The 18,923-nt window shown below is 34.8% G+C and overlaps 1 protein-coding gene across 6 annotated transcripts in view; it reads right to left on the bottom strand.

Annotated features, from left to right (window-relative positions):
• Window positions 1-18,923, bottom strand: part of LOC105224376 (low-density lipoprotein receptor-related protein 2) — a 442,984-nt gene that overhangs the window by 344,943 nt on the left and 79,118 nt on the right. For 5 of the 6 annotated variants that reach the window (XM_049454765.1, XM_049454763.1, XM_049454768.1 and 2 more), the window contains exon 2: window positions 1,693-2,465. In XM_049454765.1, the coding sequence (XP_049310722.1) occupies window positions 1,693-2,008 (316 nt within the window). In that variant the 5' untranslated portion in view covers window positions 2,009-2,465. The remainder of the gene's footprint in view (window positions 1-1,692; window positions 2,466-18,923) is intronic. The other variant, XM_049454767.1, reaches the window with a different exon arrangement.

The raw sequence follows: 18,923 nt of genomic DNA, 5'->3' as shown, positions 1-18,923 counted from the left end.
AAACGAGTTTTTTTAAGTATGTAAATAAAAGAAGAATAAAAAATAAAAATATGATGTTGGGTGACCTTAGAAATAGGGGTTATGCGTGAACTTTGCAGTGGAAGTATTCGCGTGGAAGTAATTGAGATTTATAAAGTTTTGAAGAGCGATGCATATTTAATAAATTTCCACGCAAAAATATTGAAGTGGATGTGTGTTTCATTAGAGATTAGCAAAACTTAGAAATCGCAAACTTTTGACGGTATTTTTTTAAACACAAAAATCGATATTTTTGAGTAATTAAGTGAATTAAAAAGCAAAAATCATGATTTTACCAAAAATAAATAATTTTGCTTAAAAAATTTGGACTTTTTTTCTTTTTTCGAGGCATGGGTAAAATTTTCAGTAATAAGTCCTATAATATCGTATGGAAAAGTGTTGTTGTATACAAAATTTTTTAAATATTTGAATGCTGAAAAACCCACAAAACTCATTTCCATCAAAGAAAATTAGTATTATATTCTAATAAAACATTTTCTGAGTAAAAATCAAATAGCTTACAAAGAAAAATAGTCTAAAAAATTTTTTTTTTCAACTTCTCACTTATTATACGATATAAAACTTGAAAAAAACTGTCTTAATTCGATTTTTTTACAAATAAATTTCATAATACAGTATTTGTCTTGCAATATTATATTCGTCTCGAAAACTATTTTAAAAAAATCGTTGAAATTAAAAATTTGGGAACCCCTGCAAGTACACATAAGCAACAAAGCAGGTATATTCAAACCACATACGGCATAAAAACTATAATTTAAGGCTAAAAAAAGATTTTTTGTTAACTTTTTCTTAAACAGCGTTGCCACATATAGAAAATTTCTAAGCAAATATATAAATATAATAATTATAATATTTTTTCTTTCAACCACACTTGTATTATTTCATTATACCGTTGTCGAAAACACTAAATATTTCTACTGGACCAGTTTTGGAACCTTAATTTGTTTGTATTTATGCAACAGTAACTGTATGCGTCATATACATCTGCATAATATACATTCAGTATATTCTGTATATTCAGTTTGGCATACAAGCTCGTTTTAGTAAGCCGGTTAAACACACGTTTAAATTATAAGCTGAAAGCATTTAGATGCTTGACAGTACAAATTGTCTCAGTTGTCAGGGTTGACAATATTTCATTGTTGACAATTAAAAATGTATGTGGCATGTGGCACAGATGTAAGCTCAATGTGAAGACGCATGAGTGAGATCAATATAAACGTTTATAAGCAAGATTATGAGCATGTGAGTAGAGAGGGATTAAAGAATTCTTAAATTAGTCAAAAAAATTTTTGGAAAATGTAATATTTTTACAAAAAAAAATTTAATAATTTTTTATTAAACAGAAGCGCCATGAAATTACATAAAAAAATTAAATTGAAAGAAAATAAAATGATTTTGTCTTCTTAAAATGTAAAAAAACGTTTAAAAAAATTATGTATCTTTTCGGACCAGTCTGAAACTAGTCCGAAAATTTCCAAACTTTAACCCTTACCCAAACAAAGGTCTTAATTTTAATTAAAACTGTTAACCTTTTCGGACCAGTCCGGCACTAGTTTACATAATTCAACACTTTAACCGTTACATATAAAAAATTCTAGTCTACGCGCTTTCATAATGAGCTTTCAATTGTACAGTTTCTCTCTCGCTTACCTTCTGGCAATGGCAGCACTCGCATATTTTCCCGTTGCTGGGCAGCCGTTGTTGTTGTCAGCAGACAGCCGAAATTATTCAAGGCGACAATGGCGACGAAGCACACCAAAACACTCAGTTGACGGCAATGATTGCCGAATGTTTTCGTTGCAACTGTTGCCGTTGTTGTGGGGGCTGTCGCCGCATTTGCCGCCGCTGTGTTGTTCTTGCTGCTCCTTCGACGTTCCGCCATCATTGTAGCTCCGTTGTTGTTGTTGCTATTGGTTTCGTTGGCGTCGCTAATTTGCCGGCATCGCTTGCCCGCGGGCGGATGCATTGTGGCGGCGTACGAAACGTCCGCGAAGTGATTTGCGCACGCGCCCGAGAACGCTACGCAATTTTTGCGAATTTCAGACGCACTCACGCTTCAACTTCAATCGGGGATTAGAAAGCACTCGCGCTACAAAAATTTAATGAACAAAAAATATATTGATATGGCGATTTTATTTGGACAAAAGCGACACTGAATTTTTTTTATTTTTTTATTATAAATATTTCACACGCGACAAAAACGATAGAACACGAACACGCACTCACAAAACCGACGCGTAGCCGACCGTTTGCGCTCGGAGATTTTTGATATAAATGCCTTTTTCTTGTTGGTGGGCGGTGGATTTTGATTTTACAAATGCATTTGTGCACTTTTTAGGTTTAGAATATTTTTTTTTTATAAAATATTAGATATTTTTTCGTGTTTGCACTGATTAAAACTTATTTGCTAAAATTGCACTGCACTGAAAGAAATAAAAGGAATATTTATTAGCATTAATAATTATGGAAATTTAAAAATATTTTTTTTTTTTGACAAAAATATTATTGAATTAATGAAATTAAGCTTTAAAAGTGGAATTATTTTGCATGATTGATTTTCTCTGCCAAATATTTCGAATAGAGTTTGTGCGAAAAAATTGCTGGTTTGTTTGTTTTTGGTGGCATTTTATATGGATTTTGTGTTGGGTTGTCAATATTCGGGATTTTTTTGTGGCATTGGCGAATGGTCTGTTGAGCAGAAATCTAAAAAGAGAAGAAAAAGTTTGAACTTGATTAAAAATCCGTAAAATATGTTGATATTTAATTATTAAACGTGTTCACTAGTACTTAAAGTATTACTTATACCTAAAAATAATTTTGAAATTTAATGAAAAAAATTTAATTCAATTAAAAAAAAGTAACTAAAATTAAAAAAAATAATTGAAATTAAAAAAAAAAAATATATTTTTTAATTCCAAAAATCTTTAAACTAATTCCACTACTTAATAAACTCACTATATTAAATATAATGAAATATAAGTGAATTCCCAAAAAAATCCCAAAAAAAAAATCCACAAAACATTAGAGATTCCAAAATTACACTGCAAAAAAAAATCTACCAAAAAATTTTAAATTCGCATATCGTCGATTCTGTCTAAATTTTGGGGTAATTTTCGGGATCCCGATTTTGAAACATTTTTTTATTTACAACAAAATGTAGGATATTTTAGAGGAATTAAGGAATTAGCATTGTTTCAAGTGTTTAAAGCTCGAAAAACTCAAAAATTTTGAATTTTGCGTTCTTCTTCAACTTAAAGTCTTGTTCAAAAAAACCAAAAAAAAAAAAACAAGTAAATAAACATGTTTTCAGTGCGAAGAAAGTTTTAATTTTTCATTTTTCTCAATAAATGAAGGATGCTAACATAATATTGCAAAAAACTCCGTAATCCCGAAAATTTCGGTGTCCCGATTTTTTTTATTTGTAAAAAAAAGCCACAAGATATTTTGTTTTGCAACTTATACAAAAAAAATTGTAGAAACAATTTCAAAAAATTCGAGTCCTGAAATTTTCGGGATCCCGATTTTGAAAATTTTTGATTAATTAACAAAAAACATCAGAAACAAATTGTAGTTTTGCATTTTGTACAAAATATTAAATTTTAAACAAAATGTTTTTATACTATGGCAAAAAACTCTAATCACGAAATTTTCGAAACCCCGATTTTGAAAAAAAAATTCTCAATCTACATCAAATACAAGATATTTAAAATAATTTCGAGACTTAAAGCTATTTTAAGTGTACGGAACTGAAGACAAATTCAAAAAGCAAAAACTGCCTTTCCTCAGTAACTTCTTTGAAACTTTTTCTACTTAAAGCTTAGAAGTTAACATTTCAAAAAAAAAGCATTTTTAAGCACGAGTTAAAAGATTATATATTTAAATGCTAACTTCGACGATTTTGTGTTAATACCCAAAGCTACATATGTATATACATACATACATATGTTTTGATCAGGACACATATTTCGGGATTAATTGCATGACTACAATGCACAATCATTTTATTGCAGACAATTGTACATGTAAATACAGACAATCCATGTTTTTGTTGTTAGTTGATAAGCTTATAGTTTTCTAAAACACAAATCCCGAAAATTTCGGGATCGCGATTTTTTAAAATAGCCAACATTTTAAAAATATATCGCCTTCCCACCAAAAAGAAGTCAATACTAAAGAATGCAGCCAGTTTTAATTATCAAAGTGGCAGGAGTACTCCAAAAACGAGATTTATTTTTGCAGAATAAATTGCTACAAATATGTATGTACATATGTATATGCAAAAGAATTACTGTCAATAATTTATAAATTTGCGTACATCTGCGCATACATTTTATCTAATGAATTTTACATTGAAATCGCATTATCCACACATCACTCAAACTTGTGCTGCTTCACCCGGGCAAGGCGCTCAATTACTTATGAGAAATTTAAATTTCATACAATAAAATCTAATAAATCATAACTGTCCGTATTGAGTGCCTTCTCCAACGAGATTAACCGCCAACAATCCGCCTCGCTTACATTGACTTATGAGCAACATAATGCACAACTCAAACGCTAAGCCAAGCACACTCGAGCAATCTGCCAGTCTTTTCCCCTACACACAACTTTTGTTTGCCTTGGCGTATGAGCAACATACACTCCCAAGATGGCATATGCGTCTTTGGAGTTGGGTAAAAGTTTTGGCGGAAAATATGCAACATAATAATAATAATATATTATAACGGCATCAGCAAGAAATATCGAAACAAAATGATAAAGCTGCAGCGGAGAATAAAAGGAAGCGAATATTCGAAAATAAATGTGTGACAGAGAGAGGAAAGCAGAAATATTCGAGTGCTGGCAGCGTGGGTGAGTACAAAACTTTTTGACGGTTTGTGCATGTGGCAGCAACGCTAAGCTGAAGTATGAATATATACTAGATGCTTACAATAAGGAATGCTTTTACATATTTCTTGTCAGAAAGAATAAAAAAAAAAATCCACGAAACTGCAAATTCAATTCAAAAGCGATTTTTCGCTTGCAGCTGCAAATCCAAAGCAAGCTCAAAGAAAGCTTGTATAAATTTCCACACTTGGTAAGAAGGTTTTTAGCCTGTGTGTAGCGCCTGTGGATGTGTTATAGATAAATCAAAAAATTTCAAGCGTGTAAAAGAACATAACAAATTGACAATGGCGGAAGCAGCAAGGCAGAAACAGGAAAAAAATTACAACAAAAAAATATTTGCTGAAAAATTACACGCCACAAAGATGGAGGCACGCCAATATATGAGAAGCATATTTTCTGCAGACATAACGCAGAAATGAGCGGGGGCTTGACAGGGTACTTATGCAAAGAGGCAGGATCTTAGAAGAAGAAGAAACCTAGCAGCGGCGATGAATAATGTCGTAGGCGGAAGAATCCACAAGCAAGCTGTTGTCATTTGAAATGGCTTTGGGGCGCCAAAAAATGTTTACATAAACACACATTTACCTATGGTAAGTACACATATAGCAGAAATATGTATGTATGTGGAAATAGGAGAAGCAGCAACAAGTGGAGCGTATCGTGTCATCAGAGAGCAAGGAAAATTTATTAGTTGGGCTCAGCTTTGTTTGAGAATCAGACACTTCCTTAAGTACAGTAAAGTACCAAGCTCGCAGCTGTTGTTATAAATGGTGAAATGGTGTGGTAAATCTACATGAACACGGGTTTTGGAAAAATTTGCTAGAAGATAAAAAAAAATTAGAAAAAAATACAAAAATTTTAAAGAACTTCAATAACCAAGAAACATCAAAGCAGTATTTCTTTTTATTTGTCTTGTGCTTTCACTGATGCTTGACGCATAATTTGACAAAAATTTTGTTTTCTGCTGTTTTTTATTTTTTTTTTTTAACAAAATTACCGACAATTTTCGCGCGTGTGTAATTTCGTGCAAAACAATAAGAGATACCTGCGGGCTATAATTTTTCGTGAACCTAACACCGTCTGATAACAATCTAAAGTGTATTTACTTGCAGCTATAAGCGAGTAGACACAAATTACCGCAAGCGCTACAATAAGCATCTGGCTTAATTAAACACACTCGAATAAAATGAACCAAAATAATATCAAGCAAAGTGGTGTACGGATTACACTGTATATAAAATGCGAGAAAATTTCACCACAGTGTATGATCAATGCAAAAATATTAGTGCCCAAAAATGTTGTTTAAAATAATTTTTATAATAAAACCAACTTAGGCAAAAACCTTCCAAAAAAACAGAAACTCACCACTCTAGATCAGTTTCAGACTTGTGACAAATAAGATAGTAAGTTGGTAGCATCGAAAGTCAAAACTTAGAAATTCATCTTTGAGGTGAATACAAAAAATTTTTATTCACCACATCAGTGGTGAACTTCATAAATTCAGTAAAAAATTCGTAGCTTGGTAGCCTGAATGATCGAAATTTTTGAGAAAAATAATCTGCTAATAATAGATTAAAATATTCAAATAAAAATTACTTACTTAAATACTGCAAAAGAACAAAAACTCACCACTCTCTTGTTAGTTTTAAACCAGCGACAAATAAACTTGTAAGTTGGTATCATGAAAAGTCAAAATTTAGAGAATATTCTTTGAGATCTTTAAAAAAACGTATATTCTCCTCTTTAGTGGTGAATTTTATGCATTTAGCAAAAAATTAGTAACTTACTAGCATGAATTATCAAGACATTAGAAAATAATAATTTGCTAATAATACATTATAAATCCAAAACAAAAATAACGTATGCAAATACCGTCAAGCAACAGAAACTCACCACTCCATGGTTAGTTTTAGGCTTACAACAAACAAACTATTAAGTTCTTAACATGAAATATCAAAACTTAAAACCTTCTACACTGTGGTGAATAAAAAATTTGTGCATTGCCCACCTCAGTGCTGAATTTTATTAAATCGACAAGAAACTACTTAGTAACTTGCCAGCAGGAATGATCGAAACTTTAGAGAATAATATTTGAGGTGAATAAAAAATTTATATTCCACACGTCTGTGGTCAATTTTATGCACACGTCACAAAATAAAAATAATTATTTTTCAGATAGAAATTTAAGATCACCATATGGTAAATTCAGTGTTGTGACGGAATAAAAAACTATCCCAAATTTTTTTGGGTTGAAATTTTTGATATCTATCGACATACTTAAGACTTAATGTCAAAAAATCATAAACTTCTGCCTAAACTCCAACCATAACCCTTAACCCATTTAACATATATTAAAATAGCAATAGAATTCTTTTGCCTTCTAATCTCTTTCTTCTATTGCGTTTAAAGTTTGTGGGAAAAACCGAAAAGTGTTGCCAACGTTTCAGCGCATGTCACCAATCATAAGTACGGGAATATTTTATATCTGCTAATTTATGACTTTGTAAGGTATATTTTCAATAAGAATATTGATATTATGAACCGAAAATTTTACAAGAATTTTTTTGGAGGTCTATAATAGAATAATTAATCTTTTTTGATAATTATGTCTTTAGAGTTTCTAGATATACATTTGTATATATTTCTTATTTCTAAATCATAATTTTTTTCAGTTTATTTTCATAATTGTTTGTGACACGTGTACAAGTACTTTTATTTATTTATGAAAATAGACAAGACTTAAGGCAATAACATATAGCATAACGCCTTCTTTAACGAGAAAACGAGCCACTTAACAATAACAGAAAATGGCCCAAAGTGTGGTGATTGAATAAAGTAGATGTCAAAGCAAAGGTGACGAGGTCGTTGATGGAAAAGGAGACAAAATCTGATCGCATGTCAATAATGAGCTGGCATATTATGGTTGTGAGAAAGTGCGAAGAACAGCAATAAAAGATGAGGAATAAATAAAAGTAGCAAAGAAAAGCTATAAGAAAATAAAAAATAAGAATTTGAAGAACTCAAATATTTTGAATATAAATATTTGTTTTGTATAATATTGTGTGTGAACATGAGCATATACTTAATAGAAAAATATTTATAAAAAGTTCCCACTAACATATTATGCACAAAATATGTTGTGATTTTATAAAAGAAGCACGGCTGAGTACTGTTGACCACCCGTTGCGTCTAACAAATTGTTACAAGATTAACATTAACAATAGGCCTTTCCAACCTTCCCACCATGCTTTTAATTACGGTTATAAAAAGTTGAACCATAAAATGAAGTAAACGGGTTTTTAAGCGCTTTGGCACGATTAATTTGTTAGCTGTCAGAAGAATACAAAATTTAAGAGATATCAGCATTTAAAGCTTAATTCAAAAAGCTGGTTATAAAGAGCGGCAAATGGTAGCAAAGAAAAACTTTTGCTCTTGGAATAGTCCAATTGTGCCAAACGAAGCTTTTTGACTATACGAACGAAGCTTCTTTGAAATAACAGTGATTTCAGAACTTGATTTTTTGGTGATTTTTTCGGTTAACAAGCAAAAATATTTTCAGATATTTTTGGCAAATTCCAATAGAAATTTGTGCATATTCAACCAGAGATCAGTCAAAAAAAGCGCAGCTTGTTTCAAGTTCAAGAACAACTTTCAAAGATCACGAGTAAAAATCGTTTTTTGGTTGTGGTTTTAAGTTTTCGAACATAACCACAAAAAACAACAGCCGAAAAGAATTGCAAACGTCGGGTAAACTTGCTTTTGTGGCTTCACCTTCCTCTTCATATCAAAACACACACTTTTGAGGTTAACTGAAGCAACTTAATTACCGATTATAACTGGAATACTAAAATTTCATTAAAAAAAAAGTAATAAAAACACCTAAGCCGGCTTATAAAAGTGAGCTACAAATTGCAGAAAAAATAAAGTGGCAACTAAAACCAATAACAAAACGGTCAAGAATATCACAAACACAAAAAATAAAAGCACAGAATAACACAAAATAGAGTCACATAAAAATATCGAGGCACCAAAAGAACAAGGGCGAACGGAGAACAACAAAAGCAACAAACTAAAAGAGACGCCAAAAATGGGTGAAAGAAGTATTAAACTGTAACCAAAATAAACTTCACCTATTAACACACTTTCGCAGCTGTTTATGTGCTGGACAAACCCACACACACAAATGCATATATTTACATGCATGTATGTATCTGTGTAGAAGAGGCAAACAAGCAGCATGACACAAAACGAAAAAAGCAACCGTGCACATTTAACCCAAATTTCGCGCAGCGCCAATGGGAACAGACAGACTGCACGGGGCGCCAAGTGGACCGGGGGGAGCGCCGCTCAAATGCAAGCTGTAAGCGGAACAGCATGAGAATGCAAAAACAAAAAGCAAAACAACGACGGAAAAAGTGGTCAAACACAGACGTTGGTGTTGGTGACTTTGGCTGCAAAACTGCCAGCAAGCAAAGTAAAAAGCGGTCGAAAGCCGCAAAAACAGAAAAAAAAATTAAAAAAAAAAAAAAAAAAATTTTTACAACGCATAAAAAACTGCGGAAGCAAAACTGGCCAAATAGCAAAACACCGACAAAAACGGCAATTGCATAAAAAATTTAGAAAAAATAATGGAAATCAAAATCACAAAAACAAAACAGCCAGCAATTGCTAAAAGTAAGGGCAATTAAAAGGGTTGCAATCGCTGCGACAATAACTGAAATTACAAACCGCGTTGCGCGAGTTTTTTAAACTAAATTCGCCGCTTGGCATGTGGTTGGCGGCGCCGGTTGCCTGTGGGAGCGTGTGTGTGTGTTGGAGAATGCCAGAATTGCGTCAACTGGCGGTTTCGGGGTTTTCGAAAATAAAATGAAATTCTGTAAAGCCAATGTGTGGCAGCAGTTTAAATTTTGCCAATAGAGGCGAACACTTCTTCGAAAATATATATATTTGTTTAGTTGTTTGCATGTGTGACATTCTTGACTTTCCAGTTATTGAATAAGTGGTGGTTTGGTCATTGGGAATGTGGTCATAAGAACTAACAAATGTGAAAAGCGCTGAACCGCATTTTATGTGAAGAAGTAGTACTTTAAGGGTTAAGGGACTATTTTATCACAGAATTACTTTACTTCAATATTTATTAGCCTTTTTTGATATTTAAGAAAGCTAAAGCTTTACAGAATAATTACATATGTATATTCTTTCAAAGAATTTTGCTTAATTCTTCTGAAAGAGTGGTTTTACCAAAAATAAATAGGCATAAAAAACCAGACCTGTGCGACGAAAATATTCACGGTAATTTGTTGTAAGTGGTTTGAGGTTTGACTAACTCGCTAAAGTGACGTCATCACTAAAGCCGATGTTTCTGGAAATGTGCTGAAACCAACACAGTTATCACGCGTTCAAAAAACGGCTTTCAGCGTCTTCTCTGGTGCTCTGCAGACTACACCAATAATAGCAGTTAGTGTCATTGAACACTCGTGCACATTGCCGACGGTTGCACTGCTGTGACGTGAACTCTAAAGCTCTGGGAAGCTAAGTATATGAAGGCTATATGTATGGTCCGAACAAGGATACGCTGAAATTCTCTCCAACTTTAACTGCACCCCTGGATCAGTGCGTCGCAAAGGCTACTTGAAGTGACAATTGACTCTGCTCAAATACGGACGAGGTATACGTGGTTGGGGAGAAGTACCTGAAACAAAAGCACAGTTAGCCAGAAGGGTGAGTTTTCAGTAAGGAGCTCTCCGTCGTCAATCTTAGCTTTAGGTTACCGCACCACCGTGGTTTCAGGCAAAAGGCTGCTATTAAGGTCGCAGTAGCCATATAGCAATGAACTGAAACTTCTTTCAGGGAGGTGAACTCCGACAAGCAGAGCGGCAATACTAGCGCAGAGCTTACTAATTGTGCGCTCAAAGCTAGTCAAGGAGTTTCTGTTTCAACAAGTTACTTCAAAGCCAGACTTATTTAAGTGTCTGCTCATAGCGGAATCACGGCAAAGGCGATGAGCTAGCAAGAGGAGTCAGAGTTCCATCGGAACATTTGGACATCAGGATGGAACCTCGTTGAATTTGCATTGGTATTTTGCGTTCAAGCAGTGGATAAAATGGCAGACAAAGACTCGCTCCTGTACAACAGCGAAATCATTTTGGCCTAGAGTAGAATGCAGGAAATCTACTGACTGACTTGCCTTGAGCAAAGCCCATCTTGCCGCAATCATAATAGTTCTTACTGGACATTATCGATAGACATTCGTTCAGTAAGGCTAAAAATCTTGTTGTTTGGAAGAAAAAAGGAGATCAGGTGAAAATATCCAATCACTTTCTACACCGTTGTACAGGATTTGCAAGACTGAGGTTGAAATCTCTACAGTATTACTTTCGACAAACGCGGAGACATAGTTGAAACTGACATTACGTGTCTCAGAAAAATTTTGGTAAGCTCAAAATGCTTTGTTGATTTCTGAGGGACTTTTGAACATTTTTAAAGAATTCGTAGGATTAGATTATAGAATTTTAGTTTTGGTTACATTTAATGAATATTGCAAGTTAAAATGCCTAATTCTATACCTTTTATTGTTATATTAATTAAATATCTCAAAACTCGAGACTCTTTAAGTTCAGTATAAGGATCCATACAAGCACAAATGTGATACGCCTACAAAGTTTTCATTTTTTTTTTAATTTTTTTAATTTTTTTTTCGTATTTTTACTTCTTTTCAATCGCAAATTTCTCGCTTTATTTTCTCTTCGCGCATTATTCGCTTTGTGAACTTAACGCCTTATTGAACAAAGGCATACCACAAATTTACGTTTAAATATCAGCAAAATAAGCAAGGCAACCCAATGCCATAAAGCGAAAAGCAAACAAAGCACACAAGCAAACATACATAGCTGCAGCCCATATATACAAACAAACAACTTTATATATATATGTATGTATATAGCAAAGCAAATATAAAGGACCCAATGAGCGCAGCGCACTTCTGAGAAAGCACAACTCAACACTTGAGCGCGTAACTAAATTCTTGAAAATCTAATTATAACACAACCGCTTAACGCTGTCATTTCCTCACGCACTTCCTGCCTTCCTGATTTCCTACCTTCCTACCAGGCAGCCCGCCACAAACGTCTTCCACAGCTTTTCCACGCAACTACTTCCTTTTATTATTATATATTTATTATTCGTGGCTGTATGCGTGTGTATGTGTATGGGTTTGTGTGTGTACATAAATAAATTATATATAGAAACTCATTTCCGCTGACTTTGCGGTGGCAAGTTGCTGGCAGGTATCGTGGCAAGTTCACACCACGTCACATTTGTCACATCGACTCAATGACTGAGTATGTGTGTGTGTATGAGATTCTATTTTTGGCAAATTCAATAATTTACAATGGTTTATTAAATTACAGATTTATCGTTGTTGGTGTGTATGTGTAGTATATTTGATTACCTTACAGGATGTCAAAGAAAATAAGAGTCCACACACACACTCAAACAAATAATCAGTTTCACTTAAATAACGGTGATATTGTGCTTTTCTCTACTATGCCTTCGTCTCTGCTTTCCAATTTCCTCACTTCACCGACACATATACCGTGATATGCGCCTGCTCTTCACCTGCAGGCGCCGGTATTCAATTTCATTTCGCTTAACAAGCGTATAAATAGGCAAAAATTAATGAAATTCCAGCTTATTTGTACACAAAATAAATAACGGTGTTAAGACGAGCATAAAAGGTACAAAAGCTACAAGCACATACACTCAAATAACTGTAAATACAATGCCTGCATTTCGCAGTCAAAGCCGAAAAGGTCACTTTCCCAGCTGACCCTCGCTGGGTCTGTGCAGCAAAAAGTCAACCTTGAATTCTCACACCACTGCGGCATTCTCTACTACACTTTTACAGCTATGCTCGGTGCTGCCGCATAACTGCACGTTACACCTTTTGTCTTTTGCCCCGATTATTATCTCATGTTTCACTTTCGTTTTAATTGTTTGCTTATCGCCGTTTGTTGTTTGTCCTTGCTCTTTTGCACGTCATTTTTCAGTCTCAGTTCACCGGCTACTTAATGGCGCTTCCTCTTCCTTCCTTCCTTTGTGCTTTTCTTTTAATATGCTATCGTTCGCTTTTGTTGTTTTGTTATTGTTCTTTAGTTGTTATTTAAACATTGACTTTAAGCCTATTATTTGTTATCTGTGCTCTCATAAATCATGCTTTCATTTCGAACAAGAAAAAGGCAAGCTTTGTGAAACTTAGCAGGAAATAATTCGACGGCACAGTGCTGCCAATCGAATGTAGAGCTTGCAAATAATGAATATGCAGATATGGGAATGACGTCTACATTCTAAGAATTTTTTTACAAAATCGATCCAAAATTTTTAAATTTGATCTTATGATATTTTTTCTTGGGTTAACAGCGATAAGGCAGCCCATGAAGCACTCAAGGTGAAACTTAAACCTTTTAGGGACTTGTAAGGACTTCTTTAGTTCAATAACATACATTTATCTTCACGAAATTTGTCATAAATTATTGATCAAAGCGACAATATACTCTCCGAAGAAATGGTTCACATCGGATCAATATAAGATATAGCTATGAACTGATTGATCAAAATCCAGTTCCATTTTTCTTTTTATCTTTCGAATTGGTAGCAACTTAGAGCATGGAAAGAATATGCCTAAATTCTATACTTCGACCAATGAAAAGGACAATTTCTGTTGTCTGTATGCAGTGAAACGCAGGCGAGGAAGCTACAAACTTCTTAGAATACTACACTCCGGACCACGACAGGATGTCTTTTGTTGCCTTCCATAAACACCTGCGTTGTGTGGCCTCTATACTGTCAGTTAGGGAGCATAATGAACTCCTATCTAAGCAGTTCCTGCGGGGAAGCTTCGCAGAAATCATCCCTTCAGTCACCTACTTGAAGCGGAACTTCCTCCTAGGAGCATCAAGAGGTCATTCCTCAACTATCTCGACAAAATCAAGTAATACGCTGGCCAGTTATATTCCTTTTTGGTTCGGTAAGTTAAATAATACATTTTTATGTCATCATTTATTTTGGACGCTAAGAAGGTTTCAGTTCCGGGACTGGTATCGTTAGTATTCGAAAAGCTCATTATGAAGCTGAGTTGGTAAAACGTATTACTTCGGTAGATTGCATGTTTCGAAATACCTTACTTATTAGATCTCTATTACATATTAAATATTTTTCTGCTTGGAAAGGATGACATTAAAATTTTTATTTTTTTAGGACATTCTGATATAACCCATAGATCGGTTATCATATTCTATAGCAAGGATATGCGGTAGTCCAAAGGCATTATTTTGTCTGGAACGATGCAAACTCTGAGTTATTGTTATGATCTCTGAGAAGTTGACGGTTCAAAAGGCTGACATATCAATAATTTTTATACTCTCGCAACAAAGTTGCTAAAGAGAGTATTATAGTTTTGTTCACATAACGGTTGTTTGTAAGTCCTAAAACTAAAAGAGTCAGATATGGGGTTATATATACCAAAGTGATCAGGGTGACGAGTAGAGTTGAAATCCGGATGTCTGTCTGTCCGTCCGTCCGTCTGTCCGTCCGTCCGTGCAAGCTGTAACTTGAGTAAAAATTGAGATATCATGATGAAACTTGGTACACGTATTTCTTGGCTCCATAAGAAGGTTAAGTTCGAAGATGGGCAAAATCGGCCCACTGCCACGCCCACAAAATGGCGGAAACCGAAAACCTATAAAGTGTCATAACTAAGCCATAAATAAAGATATTAAAGTGAAATTTGGCACAAAGGATCGCATTAAAGAGGAGCATATTTGGACGTAATTTTTTTGGAAAAGTGGGCGTGGCCCCGCCCCTACTAAGGTTTTTGTACATATCTCGGAAACTACTATAGCTATGTCAATCAAACTCCATAGAGTCGTTTCCTTCAGGCATATCCATATACCGTTCAAAAATGGAAGAAATCGGATAATAACCACGCCCACCTCCCATACAAAGGTTATGTTGAAAATCACTAAAAGCGCGTTAACCGACTAACAAAAAACGTCAGAAACATTAAATTTTACGGAAGAAATGGCAGAAGGAAGCTGTACCCAGGCTTTTTTTAAAAATTGAAAATGGGCGTGGCGTCGCCCACTTATGGACCAAAAACCATATCTCAGGAACTACTCTACCGATTTCAATGAAATTCGGTATATAATATTTTCTTAACACCCTAATGACATATACGAAATATGGGGGAAATCGGTTCACAACCACGCCTTCTTCCAATATAACATTATTTGGAATTCCATCTGATGCCTTCTCTGTATAATATATACATTAGGAACCAAAATAAAAAAAATATGTAAATGACGGATAATGAAATCTCGATTATCACTTTATCATGCGAGAGTATAAAATGTTCGGTGACACCCGAACTTAGCCCTTCCTTACTTGTTAATAATATAATGCACATAAAGGTCTCTACAAAACTATGAAATATAAACAATTTTTTGGTTGAGAATCACATTTTTGAAAACCTTCAACGAAACGTTCTTTTATGAGCAAATTTCTTCGACAGTGAAAAGCGTCTGCTTCTCAATATTCAGAGTTATTGAGTAAGAGTCAGGTTAGGTTAGGTTGTAGGCTAGACCAAAATCGATGGATCACTTTTCAAGTGTGATTGGTCCTCTTTGTTACCCAGTGGACCCAGATCCTCAAGGATCTTGGAAGCGTTTTGAGCTTATCACAAACCTATTAAGGCGACAAAGAAGATAATATCAATCCCAGACACTAAAAGTAAATGGCAGTCTGTTCTAGATAAGGGAACAAGATCCGGTTATTTATTCTATCAAGAACTATCATATTAACAATGTTTTACCAAATAATTTGGACACAACGTATGTATTAAAGGGTTGCAAGAATTAATTCACGCTATGAATGCAACAGAGAATTTATAAATTCATCTCATAACTCGAGTTAAGCGCCGACGCTGAGTTGGAATTATGTGAATGCAGATACAGAGAAGACATTGTGAGTTGTTGTTTATCGCTAGCAGGTAGACTCAGCTCATTCATCCCATAAACAAACCCAACTCACACTCATATCATCAACCAGCAGTGAATGCAAAGCGTTAGCGTTCGCTTAGTAGTGGAATAGTGTGTGATCGTCACTTATTGTTATGTGAATTCATTGTTTCTCTCATTCTTTTAACAGAACACTGTGCACCCATAGTGTTCAGCTAAGCAAGCAAATACAGAAGATAAACGGAAGGGTTTTCCCCAGAACATGTTTGCCTGCATTGTACTGGCCGTAGACGCTTAACCGAGACAGTTTATTAAATATTTAAATTCGTCATTTGTTTTGTGTATACTGTGACTGGAAATGAACGCGAAAAATAATAAATGTGATACTTTGGAACTAAATGTTGTATGTATTTTGTGACTTAAAAAGAGTTTTTTTTCAATTGTTCCAAAGGACAGGTTTTAGTTCTAAAATATTTTTATTTTTTATAATATTTTGTTGAATCTATTAATCCCTAAATAAACTTCATGAAAAATTGCAATAAAATTGAATATTGGAAACATTTTTTTATCCACATTCATATGCAATTATCTAAGCGTATTTACATACATACTTCTTTCTAGTCGTGCAACTAGAATAACTCGAATTAACAGTTGTTAATTCACACGAACATCATTCACTCATCCAACATCCTTCTTGCACAGAATTAATTCACACCAACAGAATGAAATGCTTTGGTAGACCCATTCTACAAAGAGTGGGTCGTTACTTGTGCGAGTGCTATGAGTTGAGCGAACTCGTTGTTGTTCTCACTAATGAGACTCGGTCCTTATTTTACCCAAACATGAGAATTCATTTTTACGTTGTGTGAGTGAGTGCAAGTTGAAATTTTTGGACAGTGACTCAAAGTTTGTTTTTTGCGTATTCATGCAGCCCTTTAGTATGTATATATAACATATGGTCATATACATCTAAAGCCTTTTCCTCTTTCCTTCAATAAAATTCTGACTGACAAATATTCTAGTCATGGAATCTACGAATGCATTCAATGGAGGCATTTCCGCCCACTAAAACGAGAACAACCTAAACATGTTGAAAGCACTAACTAAACCGTTAGCATACAATATTATGTTAAAAAAATTCCAAAAAAAAACATTTCTCATTTCCGAAAAATTGCAAATATTCCTCTTCGATATTTGCCCGCGCTTGCCAAATTTCGAACCTGCAAATTCAATCAAGCTTGCACCACTGTCCATCACTCATGCTCTCGAGCACTCGTTCATCAAGCAACTGTCCAACTATCAGTTCACCTGTGCAATTGTTTGTTTACTTTTTAACGGATTATTGTGTATGTGTGTATATGTATGGCTGGGTGTGCGAATTTTGCCATCTTCTTTGTGCGCCTACCATTCTGGGTGTCCATTCAGCGGCCGCGTGTCAGTCAAGTCTGGCTGTCAGTCTACCACATGCCTGTGTAGCCTTCATTCATTTATTTATGCTCACATGTAGTTGTTGTTGATGCAGGGTTTCAGAGTTTCAGTGATATGTCGGGGCATAATTTGTTAGTGGCCCCGCCTTGATAGTTACCTGATATATGCCGGGATGTGTGAGTATGTACATGTGTGTGTGTGAGCAACTTGTTCTCTTGTTGACCCCAGTGTTCTGTTTTTCTGTTGCAATTGTAATGTGATCTCTGGCGTACACGACCGATGTCAGCCTTCACCATTTATCTCGCCTTTGCCTTTGTTTATTTGCTTGTAAAATTTGCGTTGCGCTGTGTGTGTGTTTCGTGTTTTTATTTTGTATTTTTTGAGCTTGTTGCCTTGCTGATCCTTCTTGCTTTGGCTTCGTTTCATTTTCTTTTTTTATTTTTTTTTTTTGTTGTTTTTTTTGTATTATTTCTGCCTTTAGCCGTTTTGTGGTTGCATTCACTTTCTTCAAGCCCAGAACTTGACCTGTGTCAGCATGAATTGAATTGCTTTGTATAAATATTTGTATATGAGCAGACATATATATACCATATATGTATATATTTCCTCAACTTACCACCGCTGCTGGCTCGCTTATCGGATTTGCAGCTATACTCGCACTCGTTTGCTTATTTTTCGGCAACTTTCATTTTTTTCTCTTTTCGGTCGCTTTGCCGCTACCCATTGCCTGCCCTCTCCTCAGATTTTCCTTTGAGACCTTCGCTCACATTTGTTCCACATCAATTTCCATAAAGTTCAACGCATTAAACTTCAACCTACAGCAGCAACACCCACACGAAGGCTGCTGCCCGCTCCCTACTTCCTCCAACGCGCTACGTTATAGTCGTCTCTTTGTTGTTGTTTTGCTGCATTCGTCCGGAATTTTCGACAAGTTTTTGCTTATTTACTTTTACTATCGTTTACGTATCTGTTTACATAGCTTTAGTTTGGGTTTTGAATGCTTTCTAGCCTACTTTTAGGGGCTCATATTCACAGGCTCATTGTGCGGCATTCTTATTGTGGTCACATACTCCTTGCGCACACACACACGATCCGATTCATTTTCATTTGCTAACGACTAATATGGCAAATATAAATTCCTGCACACGTACGACCCAACGAGGCACACACACAGGCGCACAGGCACTTGTACGCAAAACAGTTGTGTTTGCTTACTTATCGGTTGCCTGCCTTCACATGCACGCACAGCTGCCTGGCTGCCGCTTTCTATTTGAGGTGATTTTCAGATTTCAATGTAATTTGTTGAAAATTCACAAACAAATTGCTTTGACTATCTGACATATTGATAAGCCTTTAAAGCGCAGGGATTACAATTTTTTTGCGCACATGTCTCTAATATATATAAGCCTGTCCTGGGATATCCTCTCTAATGTGTAAATAACGTTTTGATAGTCAAAAGAAAATATATGTATTTTTTTTGGTAATTTAGGGTCACACAAATTTCCAGTTTGGTATATTTGTATACAAAAAGGGCTTGTTTGCATAAATCATTGT

Source organism: Bactrocera dorsalis, chromosome 4 (genome assembly GCF_023373825.1).
Source record: "Bactrocera dorsalis isolate Fly_Bdor chromosome 4, ASM2337382v1, whole genome shotgun sequence".
In the NCBI taxonomy this organism is placed as follows: Eukaryota; Metazoa; Arthropoda; class Insecta; order Diptera; family Tephritidae; genus Bactrocera; species Bactrocera dorsalis.
The sequence above is the reverse complement of the archived record's forward strand: the minus strand, read 5'-3'. Positions and strand labels throughout refer to the sequence as shown.